At 42.9% G+C, this 13,574-nt stretch overlaps 1 protein-coding gene across 1 annotated transcript in view; it reads right to left on the bottom strand.

Moving 5' to 3' along the window:
- WDR49 (WD repeat domain 49) overlaps window positions 1-2,630 on the bottom strand; it is a 67,335-nt gene extending 64,705 nt beyond the window's left edge. The window contains exon 1 of the mRNA XM_077826864.1: window positions 2,472-2,630. Coding sequence (XP_077682990.1) covers window positions 2,472-2,630 — 159 coding nt within the window. The remainder of the gene's footprint in view (window positions 1-2,471) is intronic.
- Between the last annotated feature and the right edge of the window lie 10,944 nt (window positions 2,631-13,574).

Genomic DNA, 13,574 nt, shown 5'->3' with positions numbered 1-13,574 from the left:
TAATTCTGTGTCTGCTTCATGGATGCAGCCCATGTTTTACATAAGGACTTGTCTACATGATGCAGTGAAGCATTCTACAGGGATGTGATTTGTAGCGTGCTCTAACTGGCCCATGTAGACCCTGCTGGCACACACTAAAAGCTACTGAAAAGCGCATGCCAGCAGGGTCTACAGGAGGCAGTTAGAGAGCTCTACAAATCACACCCCTGTAGAGCACTTTCCCACACTGTGTTGACAAGCCCTAAGACTCTGCTTTATGAATGCAGCTCCTGTGGAGATTATTGATGGCAACTGCTAATAGGGCTGTCCTCCCAAGAGAACATATTTACCATCAAGAAAAGCTATTCTGTCTGAGGACAGGAAAACACTGAATCTAAGTTGTAAGTCTGAACAACTCTATTTTTCCCCCACATCAACCTTTTTGGTCCCTCTTCACTCAACCTCCTAAATCCCTGTGTCTTTGTCATAATTTTGCATCTGACCATTTACTGGGACGCCCTTATATGCATGTCAGAGCCCCTTTTTAATCAGCTGTGTGACTTGGACAGGGGCTCAAGCCAGGTACCTTGTATAGCAGTGAAGAGTGTTATCTTGCTCTCTCAAGGCAACTGGGCCATTGCAAGTGTCATTATTTTTCATGGAAATGTTTTGCCACTGCACTCCAACAACAGATGTCATGATTAGAGATAGACTGAAAAGGAAGTGGGTCAGATTCTGATTTAATTTACACAGACATAATCTGGAAAAACTGTAAATCCTGAGACCACTGTAGTCACTGGAGATACTCCAATTTTACACTGGTGTAACTGACATCAGAATTTGCCCCCAGCCTATAGGCTCAGATTTAGGAGCAAATCAAGATTTGAATGAAATGACTCCCAAAATCACAAGATGTTTTTGTGATATTTCAGCTCCAAGTGGGCAGAAATCTCATGAGACCGGATATTTTCGTATGACTTCCACCATTTACTCATGGTATTTTGGCCACATCTCAACCAGACAACAGGCCCCTTCCTCTCCTAGATCCAACACAGCACCAAAACAGATGGGGTGGGTTCTAGTCCAGGAATTTAAATCTGAGCCACATAATCTGCCTGAAACTGGAAGAGGTTCAAAATCATCGAAGTTTCTGATTTCAGCCCATCTCTAATTGTGGTCAGTATTTGCCTGAGTCATGGCTGCACAGAAAAGCAGCATGGCTTCCTGAAGAACAGTGCTAGGTGAATGGCCCCTTGTTCGCCTAAAGCTAGGGTTGTATTGTGTCATGTTGAATATGTACAGGAGTTTTATTTAAAGCTGGTCCTGGGAAAGAAAAGATAAACCTTTCTTTGATTGCCTCACTTTTAGGCAGTGAGATTATTGTTGCCTCTTCCCCTTCCCAGATAGTAACCTATTATTCCTGATTACTGGGTGTTTTTTTCTTCACTTGACTAGTATTTCTAATCATAGAATCACAGGACTGGAAGTGACCTCGAGAGGTCATCTAGTCCAGTCCCCTGCACTCATGGCAGGACTAAGTATTATCTAGACTGGGGGGGAGCAAACTTTTGGGCCTGAGGGCCACATCGAGTTTCCAAAATTGTATGGAGGGCCGGTTAGGGGAATCTGTGCCTCCCCAAACAGCCAGGGGTGGCCCAGCCCCCACCCCCATCCAACCCCCCCTGCTTCTCGCTCCCTGACAGCCCCCCCGGGACTCCTGCCCCATCTAACCCCCCCGTTCCCTGTCCCCTGACCATCCCCAGACTCCCCACCCCTGAGTGCCCCCTACCGCCCCATCCAACCCCTCCTCTCATTCCTGACTGCCCCCTGGAACCCCTGCCCCATCCAACCACCCCTTCTTCCTGTCCCCTGACTGCCCCGACCCCTATCCGCACCCCCGACCACTCACCACCCCCTCGAACTCTCCTGCCCTCTATCCAACCCTCCGCCCCCTCTCCGCGCTACAGCCACGCCTCCCAGAGCACCGGGTCAGGCTCTGCAACTGCAGCGCGCTGAGGTTGCAGGGGAGGGGGGAACAGCAGGGGAGGGGCCGGGACTAGCCTCCCCGGCCAGGAGCTCAGGGGCAGGGTAGGAGGGTCCCGCTGGCCGGATGTGGCCCACGGGCCGTAGTTTGCCCACCTCTGATCTAGACCATTCCTGACAGGTGTTTGTCTAACCTGCTCTTAAAAATCTCCCTAGGCAAATTTATCCAGCGTTTAAGCACCCTGACAGTTAGGAAGCTTTTCCTAATGTCCAACCTAAACCTTCCTTGCTGCACTTTAAGCCCATTGCTTCTTGTCCTGATCTTGGATTCACACCCAACTAACAGAATTTTGTCTGTTTCTACATCCTATATTTCCTTATGCAGACACAGACACGCGTTTCTTGATACCATATGACAGTATAAACACAACTGAAAATGCTTTCTATATTTCCTTGATACGCAACTCAAAATCCTTTCAATTAATATTTTAATTAGGAAATTCACTTACCATAAAAATCTCCTGCATTTTCATAAAATCATAAATACTTAGTCTGTTTTCAAGTTGTTCCACAACATTTTTCATTGCTGCAGTGTCTTCTGTTCTGTCTGAGGTCAGACACCCAGCACTGGGCTGGAAGTCGTTAAGTGAAAGATTTGTGTAGCTCATGCTTGATTCACTTTAACATCTTCTGGCACATTGGGGAGTACTTGGCTCAGTATTTGTCCTTTAAGAAGAAGAATTTTATTTATTTTTTTTTAAAGTTTTTTTTGTAGAAATCCAATAGCTCAAATTCTGAGACAACGTACATCAAGATGGAAAAGGTCAATTTAAATAAGGCAATAAAAACATTTTTAACTCTTGACTTTTAATTTCATTTCATAACATACCAGACCATTAAAGATAGTCTCCAACATTCTATCTGTAAAAGGTACGGTGTACCTGGCTTCCTTGGATTGTAACTAACTAATACTGAAAGCAAGTGTACAAACATTTCCATTTGATATCTGAATACGCATTAGAAAGTCAGCTACTGAAAATCCATTTTACTTACCTTGTCGTTAATATTGTGATAGTTAATGTTGTGATTATAACTCCATTATTTTTGCAGAACACTTTGGTAAGCTCTACAACTTTTTTTACTCTCAAATAAAGAGTTTAAACTAAAGGAATGTGCAGAGTCCTTTGCTTTCCTTATTCTTGGTGCTTACAAATGTTTCCTGGCAACGTATACAAAGCTAGCTAAGCTTCCCTCCCTTCTCTCCTCTGGTTATTGGTTAAAATGGAGGTGTTTGCATAAGAGGGCTATTTGCAAGCATGACTAGAAGTACAGTATAGCTATAAAGGAATGGCAATGGCACCATTTAATCAAATACACTACAAAGCCCTCCTGTCAAAGCGACCTTTTTTACATACTACAAAATAAGATTTGTTTTAAGTGAACCAGCTTTTACATCACAGTATACAGCAAATTTGGAGTCTGATCTTGCCAATCCTCATCGTGCCCACTGCCAGGCACAATCTTATTGATTTCAGTGAAGTTTCACCAGGTAATAAATGATGCAACTTGGCAAAAAGAGTGGGCAAGATTTGACCTTTTATCCTATGTTTGGGTTTAGATCATAATTATATTACGGTAGTACTCGGAGACCCATATCAGGTTGGGATGCCTATGTGCAAGGTGCTGTATAAGCACAAAGGTAGACCAGGTTCCCCTGCCCTAAAGAGTATGCAGCCTATGGGTATGTCAAGGCTGCAAGTGTCCCCTTAGTCCCGTCCGTCCCCCCCGCCAAAAAAAGAGGCAGCAAGTCTCAGAACCCAGGTCAGGGTTTTAGAGCCCAGGCTCCAGCCTGAGCCCAAATGTTTACACTGATATTTTTAGCCCCATAGTGTGAGCTCTGCACATGCAAATCAGTCAACCTCAGCTCTGAGACTTACTGCCAGGGGTCTACTTTATGGGGTCTCAACCCTGCCAATACTTGTCCATGAATGGTAAGAAAAGTTTCTTGCATGCATATGTTTTGCAGGATTGGTGATGGAGCAGACAAGCAACATATGCAGGGTTGGGAAGAAGGAGAAAAACAAATATACACCATTTTATATGCATTTTATATATGTGTGTATACACTTGCTTGTTTGTAATTACACTGACTTTTGCCAAGTGGGTGTTAGTCTAACTGTGTGTTTTCTTGCAGGCATCAGGCAGAAAACAGATCTTCAGAAGGGATTTGAAGGACAAAGTGGTAGGGCCCTTACTGATTACTTCAGGGAGGGTGTTCCAGACATAGTGGCAGGGTTGAAGAAAGCACAAACATGGTTGTTGGAAGAGTGGAACTATATTTCTTTGAAATACCAATTATGAATAATTAAAAGGACATTTCCTTTCCTAGGACCTAAATCCCATAACTAGTCATTTAAAACGGAAAGAAATTTAAACATCTAATTTCTTTTGCTATCTATAAAGATATCAGAGGGATAAATACCACAGAGGGAGAAGAATTATTTAAGCTCAGTACCAATGTGGACACAAGAACAAATGGATATAAACTGGCCATCAGGAAGCTTAGACTTGAAATTAGATGAAGGTTTCTAACCATCAGAGGAGTGAAGTTCTGGAACAGCCTTCCAAGGGAAGCAGTGGAGGCAAAAGACATATCTGGCTTCAAGATTAAGCTTGTTGAGTTTATGGAGGGGATGGTATGATGGGATAGCCTAATTTTGGCAATTAATTGATCTTCGACTATTAGCGGTAGATATGCCCAATGGCCTGTGATGGGATGTTAGATGGGGCGGGATCTAAGTTACTATGGAGAATTCCTTCCTGCGTGTCTGGCTGGTGAGTCTTGCCCACATGCTCAGGGTTTAGCTGATCGCCATATTTGGGGTCGGGAAGGAATTTTCCTCCAGGGCAGATTTTCAGAGGCCATGACGATTTCTCGCCTTCCTCTGCAGCATGGGACATGGGTCACTTGCTGGAGGATTCTCTGCACCTTGAAGTCTTTAAACCAGGATTTGAGGACTTCAGTAGCTCAGGCATAGGTTAGGGGTTTGTTACAGGAGTTGGTGGGTGAGATTCTGTGGCCTGTGTTGTGCAGGAGGTCAGACTAGACGATCATATTGGTCCCTTCTGACCTTAAAATCTATGATTCTATGATACTCTGTTTTGTGCAGAACTCGTAGCTGATTTATGTTACCTGAGAATCTGGTCTAGTGATGGAGCATTTGGGTTTATTAAAAATTGTCTTTGTTGGAACTAAACAAAACAATGGAACTATTCCCATTAGTTTTTGAGAAGATTATGCTCACCTAACTGAAGTTCAGGGTCAAATTTAACCTGGAAGTGTCCCTTTAAATCCTCCATAGTACCCTCTTTCTTTCCTGTGGAGAGCGTGGTAGTCAGATTACAGTCACCTTTGCTTGATCTCAGTGTACAGATGAGTCACATCATACACACATTTAACGTACGGGAATTCAACTATACGTGCTCGGCAAAGAAAAATAACAAGATACCTGTAAATAGCGTGGGCGATTCCACCCACCATTCCACTCAAGGAGCGTATGCCCTGGAGTGAGCGTGAGATGGGAGACGTGAATCTGCTGTTCCCTCAGTCGGTCTCAGTTCCCGCATGCCTCTCATAGTGTGAGCATCTCGCCGCTCTGAGTGTGAGTCTAGTGTTTAAAGATACGTATTTTTCGGACAACATGGCCCCTAAACACAAGACAACTACTTCATCTGGTGCTCAACCGAAGAAACACATCTGTTCCAATGCTGCAGGAAAAACTGGCTGTGTTGGACTTACTGAGAGACGGTATATCGGTCTCCAACATGGCGTGTAAATATGGCCTCAATGAATCTAGCATCCATGCCATCAAGATTTGAGAGAGAGAAATTCGTCAAGCCGTGGCATCAAGTGCTCCAATAACTGCTAAGATGATGAGCCAGGTGCATGATAAGACTTTAGTGAAGACTGAAAAGGCATTAAACTTATGGCTGGAAGACATGAACCGTAAATGTGTGCCTAGCGATGGCAACACATTGCGAGAAAAGGCTCTTCACCTCTACGCGCTGTCCAAACCTCCCGCCGAAGAGGGACAGCCTTCTGACGAGAAGGAATTCAAAGCCAGCCAAGGTTGGCTTAACAGTTTTAGGAACTGCTTCAACCTCAAAAAAGTGCAGACTACTGGTGAAGCTGCACCTGCCAATGAAGAATGATTTAATTTATGAATACGATCCCTATGTGGAATGAAGCCTCAAAACCACACGTAGTATTACAGACGATTTGAGACCATATTAAGAAATGTTTGAGCAGCTCAAGAGACAACAGTGAAAGTTGCCGATCACCATGTTTTTCAAGGAAAAACAACCAGCAGCAGATGAGACTACGCAATCAACTTCTCGAGCTGAACCAGAGCCCACTACTTCGTCTACGACTCGTTCTCCGTCACCCAAGCTCTCCGTCACCTCTGTCTCCTGGACTGACATCAAGCTCTGACGACACCCTGTAATTACCCCCCCTGTAATTAAAAATACAGTACTGTAAAATTGTATTTTGCATATGTACTCTTTATTATATACTGTACATTACTGTATACATTATACATATTACTGTACAGGTTGTATACACAAAACCATGTACAGTATACTATACTTTATGGGCGATTTAAGGGATTTTCAAGGGTAATTTTGACTATACGCGATTTTAGCCTTTTGCGCTGACTTTAGAACCTAACCCTGTGTAAGATGCGACTCCACTGTATCTCCCAGGCATGGGGATTTCTTTAAGTCCCTTGTTGAGTTTATGGAAAAATAGCTATTACTTTTCTTTTCCTTCCAGCAATCATGTAAACCCTATCTTACCTTCTCTTCTATTTTGTGAGAATGTAGCTGGATTTATTTGCAATGCCTATTGTTTTACCTTTTCGCTTTTGCCCCTACATTTGGGCAAAGGATTCCACTATATTCTCTCTGCTCTGTCCAAGTAAAAATGTGAGATGTTAAAAAAGTAGGGTCCTGAAAACTCACCATCAGTGGGAGGTGCTCAGAGGTATCACACAGGTGCTGAGGTTGGACGTGGAAGGGAGGTCTGCTCCTCCTACACCTCTTCTAATGGCCTATTTTGAAAGAAGCTTCTGCTAAGGAAAAGGGAATGAGAGGGAAAACGATACAATATATCATAAATAAAAGCATGGCAGAACCTATAGATACAAACATGCAAGGCTTGATCACTCCTTGAATTTCACTGGCAGAAGCCAGTTTGGAATCCCATCATAGGGTAAATTGGTCAAGAGAGCAAATCATCTGTAACCCCCTCTGCTGGAGAGAGTAATCATTGCCTACAGAGCCAGTAATCATTGCCTACAGGAAGGTCGGGCCAGATTGATGGGGAACATTGATATGGTAGTTTGGGCCACTTCCTCGGAAGGGGCGCCTACAAAGATCCAAGCGGAGAGTAAATCTACCCTACCCTGCACAACACTTAGTGAAGGATGATGTCAGGCTGACCCCCCCACTCCATCACAGCTGGGTTGGGGAGAAAAGGTTATTGCAGCAACCATCATCAGTTTGCACCCACAGAAATTAATCTAGACCTAACCTATCAAGGCCACTGTAATTCCACCTCCCTTAAAATTCCCTTTAAATTTTGTTTGCCCACTGCACTCCAACAACAGATGTCATGATTAGAGATAGACTGAAAAGGAAGTGGGTCAGATTCTGATTTAATTTACACAGACATAATCTGGAAAAACTGTAAATCCTGAGATCACTGTAGTCAGTGGAGATACTCCAATTTTACCGTGGTGTAACTGACATCAGAATTTGCCCCCAGCCTACAGGTCTCAGTTAGATTTAGGAGCAAATCAAGATTTGAATGAAATGTCTCCCCAAAGTACCTATGTTGGTCCCAAGAGAGATTGGAGAGACAAGATGGGGGAGGTAATATATTTTATTGGACTAACTTCTGTTGGTGAAAGAGACAACCTCCCTCCAACACCACATACCCCTACTTGTCACCTACCCTCACACACTGGGACCCATATGGGGCATCATTAAACAGTTAACAGTTGATGGGAACCATATATTCTGAAAAAAATCTTTCTCAAATTCCCTCTTCTGGACTTCAATACCCCCCCTCCCCCAACCTCATCAAGCTCATCATCAGAAGCATCCTCCTCACTGACCAGGACCCACAACACTTAAGAAGTATGGGCTGGATGAATGGACTTTAAGGTGGATAGAAAGCTGGCTAGATTGTCGGGCTCAAAAGGTAGCGATCAATGGCTCCACATCTAGTTGGCAGCCGGTATCAAGTGGAGTGCCCCAAGGGTTGGTTCTCGGGCTGGTTTTGTTCAATATCTTCATTAATGATCTGGAGGATGGCATGGATTGCACCCTCAGCAAGTTTGCAGAGGACACTAAACTGGGAGGAGAAGTGGATATGCTGGAGGGAAGGGATAGGATACAGAGGGACCTAGACAAATTAGAGGATTGGGCCAAAAGAAATCTGATGAGGTTCAACAAGGACAAGTGCAGAGTCCTGCACTTAGGATGGAAGAATCCCATGCACCGCTACAGACAAAGGATCGAATGGCTAAGCAGCAGAAAAGGACCTAGGGGTTACAGTGGACGAGAAGCTGGATATGAGTTAACAGTGTGCCCTTGTTGCCAAGAAGGCCAATGGCATTTTGGGATGTATAAGTAGGGGCATTGCCAGCAGATCGAGGGACGTGATCATTCCCCTCTATTCGACATTGGTGAGGCCTCATCTGGAGTACTGTGTCCAGTTCTGGGCCCCACACTACAAGAAGGATGTGGAAAAATTGGAAAGAGTCCAGCGGAGGGCAACAAAAATGATTAGGGGACTGGAACACATGAGTTATGAGGAGAGGCTGAAGGAACTGGGATTGTTTAGTCTGCAGAAGAGAAGAACGAGGGGGGATTTGATAGCTGCTTTCAACTACCTGAAAGGGGGTTCCAAAGAGGATGGCTCTAGACTGTTCTCAGTGGTGTCAGATGAAGAACGAGGAGTAATGGTCTCAAGTTGCAGTGGGGGAGATTTAGGTTGGATAATAGGAAAAACTTTTTCACTAGGAGGGTGGTGAAGCACTGGAATGCATTACCTAGGGAGGTGGTGGAATCTCCTTCCTTAGAAGTTTTTTAAGGTCAGGCTTGACAAAGCCCTGGCTGGGATGATTTAGTTGGGGATTGGTCCTGCTTTGAGCAGAGGGTTGGACTAGATGACCTCCTGAGGTCCCTTCCAACCCTGATATTCTATGATTCTATGAAACTCAAAATGGCACCAGACTCTGCCAGAACAGATGCAAAACCTGCAGACATCTCCACTGCTACATGATCAGTTCCACCCCCCACAACACACCTTTCAAGATCCCTGAGTCCTACACATGCCTATCACAAGTGGTGTACCTCATCCAGTGCACTAAATGCCCCATTAACAACTATGCTGCTGAAACCTGACCACCACTATGCTCTCAAATGAACTCGCATAGAAAAATGATAAAAAACAAAAACATGTCACACATGGGCAAACACTTTTCACAAAACTATCACTCCGTAGCTGACTTCTCAATCCTCATCCTCAAAGGAAACCTGCAAAACATCTTCAGAAGACAAGCCTGGGAGCTTAAATTCATAACTTTGCCAGATACTAAAAATTATGGTCTTTATAAAGACACTAGATTTATGACTTATTACAACAATCTGTACCCATTAACTCCTCATTTTTGTCATATGACTACAGGGTTGTTAACCTTAAAACACAAGTTAATTATTTATGCTAAACAATTTGTGCCACCTTGTATTCAGCTGACACTTTTCCCAGAAGTCTGTGTGGCTCAAAAACATGTCTCTTTCACCAACAGAAGGTGGCTCAATAAATATTACCTACCCACCTTGTCCCTTTAAAATTTGGTCATTTATATCCTTTTTCTAAGGCTTAGATTTGTGATCTGTTTCTGTCTAGCTGATTAAAAAAAAGTCAAAGGTTCATGAAGCTAAAATGGAAAGCAATGGCCTCATAAATCAAAGCCTTATTTTGACAGCGTTCCTATGTGGAACATACATGTGCGATCATCCCTGTAAAATGAAAAACGTAGACAATTTCTTCCAAATAATTAAATACAAAAGGAGTATTTCCCCCAGATATGTAGGAAAAGGGTTACCAGATTTGCCCGTTACTTTGGGGTATGCTCATTCATTAGGGTTACTCTTGGGGGCGGTGGTAGAGGGGGCTCTGTAATTCTATCTATGTGCTGCTTGTGTCACTTTTGTTCTCATACGGAGCTCTACTTTTCCCTGCTGCAAGTTCTCTCCCAATGGAGCTGTCCTGCAGGACCTAGGTTCCCCAGGGCTGGGTTCTTCCAGCCCCAGAATCAGACAAACACACACATTAACAGAGAGCCTCTGAGAGGACTGGGTTAATCAGCACTCCCAAGCTAACCCCTTATACGTCCCTGGACTCAGCTGGCTGGGTCGAGCAGCATTTCCAAGCCGTCACCCTCATGTCCCAGGTTCAGCACGTCTCTATTCCTACTTTCATGTTACAATTGTTCTGGTCGTACCTCAAACAGTTTTGAGGTTTGAGGCCACTGCAGGGATCTTTAGTTTAGGTACGAGGAGTGTTTCTGCAGAGCAAACGAGAAAGCCAAAAAAACCCATGGGGTGGAGGGAGAGGGGGTTTGGGAGGAGAGAGAAAAGCAAGCAACCAGCTTAACCATGAAAGTTATTCATTGCTAGGTAATTATCATAGAGCCAAACAAACAAAACAGTTATAAAACTAACTTAAATTTGATTATAAAAGTCAGGTTTAGAAAACTATAACTGATCACAGAAGTCAGGTCAGAAGGCTATACCTAGAGAAAGAGAGTGCTGGGTTCCCATCACTTTGTGAAGCTTGAATCGTTCGGGGGTCCCAGGTGGTGGTGGTAGCTGAGGGTTTGGAGTGCTGGCTAGACAATATGAACTGATCATTCCTTGCTATAAGTGGTGTTCCTTGGAGTGAGCACACAATGCAATTAGGGAGTTTCACTATTTTGGATAACAATAAAAAAAAATTACTAGAATTGGTCTGATAACTACTGAGCTCGGTGTGTGCAGGTGTCAGTTCATTAACAACTGGAGCAGAGATCCCCCATCATGCAGTGCTTCCCTGCTTTTCTGATCCCAGAGTTCCATGAGGTTCTTGCCTTGGAATCTCTGTTCTCCATTCTGTATGCTAATGGAGATGCCTCCCCGTCCCATCTTCAATGCAAATGAGGCTAGGGGAGTTTCCTTAATCCTGTCACCCTTGTCCTAGGGGGTTTCAGTGCGTCTCCCACTGCGTTTTCATTGCTTTTTGTAAATCTTTCTTCTGATTGGTTTTGATTCAAGCAGAGGCCAGAGGGTGGTGGTGGAGGGAGAAGAGGTCTTCCGTGAGACAAACAGGCTCAGTACTGCGCCCTGGTTCCCCAAGAACACAGAACTGATAGGTAACAAAAGGTTTGAGAGAAAGATCACTGGAAAGCAGGATGCAATTGAATGCCAGTCAAGATAACCGAGAAGGAGGGTAGGGGAGAAAGAGAAAGGGATGGGTAAAACAGGCTCTTTCATATCCATAGAAAATGCTATTTATCTCATTCCAGGCAGATCCCCATATTCCATTGTTTTGGTAAATCAAAGTTTGTTTGGAGAGTTCATGCCTGCTGCTGTTACATCTCAGATGGAGGGTAAGCATCTCTGTTGAGCTTGACTACCACCACATTTACTCTCACTTTAAAATGAGTCGCTCACTTGTTTATAATGAACTTTGATTTAATATTCATTAAACTATCAGCTAAACATAAGTGAACTTCTACATTTTTACTTCATTCATATGCTAAGAAAAATATCAAAGCAAGTACCTTTCACAAGAAGTGGTGGTTCTTTGCCCCTTTACAATCCCAGATTTTCTAAATTTTGTTTAACATTGTTTACTGGACTGGTTTTCACATTTACTCTGTAATATCTTTGTTAAAACTCACATTCAGAGCGGATTGCTATAGGAAGACCTCTTCTGAAGTGCTTGAACTGCTATATTAGAAGACTGCAAAAAGTAAGCCTCTCAACAGTTACTCCAGGTTACTCTTATTTACATAGAAGCTGGGACAAGGAAGTTTTTATCAAATGTGAAGATGTACTTTACAATCCCAGTTCAAACATACAGGCTGATAACTCTGTTGTAACTGCGTAGCACATTTGGATAGGATGCAAAGGTACCTATAAAACCACTTATGATCCCCTGATCCTAAATTAGGTCTGTGCTAAAATAGCCCCCTCCAGAGCAAGTTAGAGCAACCCAGTGGTTGCTCTAATGTAAGCTACCTGCACCAAATGCTGGATACTGCAGCTAGGGATCATGATGTGCAGGGGATGGTCTACTCATGCCTCTTTTCCACCAACAAAAAGTAATGAACCCAGAACCATCACACTGCCTTTTTGCCACATGAGTATCTACCTACCTTGACCCTCCCGCAGCCAGCGACCAGTTTTAAGGATGCTTTACATCAACATGGCAAAAACTAGACAACACAGGGAGGATCTAAGCCACTTGTTGAGCTTGAGATTTTTAGATAAATCTTTTTATGAAGATTGTTTTCATGTTTTGTACTGCGCCAAAGCTGTGAACTTTAAAGCATCACCACATTAGACTCAAGTGTATTGGAACATCTGAAAAATTCACCACAAAGCCTAACTGATGTAACATTTGGAACTTTCTGCCCAACACCCATTCTAGGGCTCCTGAATCTCTAGGTAAATCAGATACAGTGTGTCCCTTACCACCATTATAGACTTGCAGTTACTGAAAAATTGGCTGCCTGCAAGGTAGAAACAACTCTTGTCTTTCCTAAAACAGGATAGTTTTAAATACAGTAGTTCTTCATGGGAAAGGGTAAAAATAAAGCTAATTGTCATGTATAATGGATATACATTTCAGAATGTTATTTGCTGAACAAAGTCAGCTGTGTGTGCATATAGAAAGACATATAAAAAATAAAGTATTGTAATTCAGTGCTCAAACTTTAAATACTTAAGATAGTAATAAAGAAAATGAAGTGATATGGATTGGTGTTGTGCAAGCTTCCTTCCTGAACAAATATTAACAGCGTACCTAGACCTGTTGGCCAACAGCCTCAGCAATTACAAGATATATGTTAATTAGATGTCATAGTTAGGATATAAAGAAATGCTCACTAGGTTGCCTGTCACATATTTTAGCTTTATTTTAGATTTAAAACCAGATTTGACAAATTACCTGTGTACCTTGCCTTGCCTTTAATCTATCTTTATTTTTAAAAACAAAATGGCTACTTTGGGGTGCTTTGTTTTGTCTTTATGATTGAATAATAGACGTGTAGCTTAGTATCTTACTCAAAGTTTAACAGTTGGTCATACATTTCAAAAAAGTTTGCTCTCAGATTTAAATGGAAAACAGGAAAGCTCCCTTTTTTAATGTTGTGATTTAAAATGCCATTGACCTAAAACACCCACATAATTTTCTTTTACTTCTTACATCTAGTGTATATTCTTAAATTATAGGGAAACAGGTTACACATTTTCTGTTCACATACAAACAGACAAAC

This window comes from Eretmochelys imbricata, chromosome 9 (genome assembly GCF_965152235.1).
Source record: "Eretmochelys imbricata isolate rEreImb1 chromosome 9, rEreImb1.hap1, whole genome shotgun sequence".
NCBI classification, from domain to species: domain Eukaryota; kingdom Metazoa; phylum Chordata; order Testudines; family Cheloniidae; genus Eretmochelys; species Eretmochelys imbricata.
Note: the sequence above shows the minus strand (reverse complement) of the source record. Positions and strands in the feature narration are given on the sequence as shown.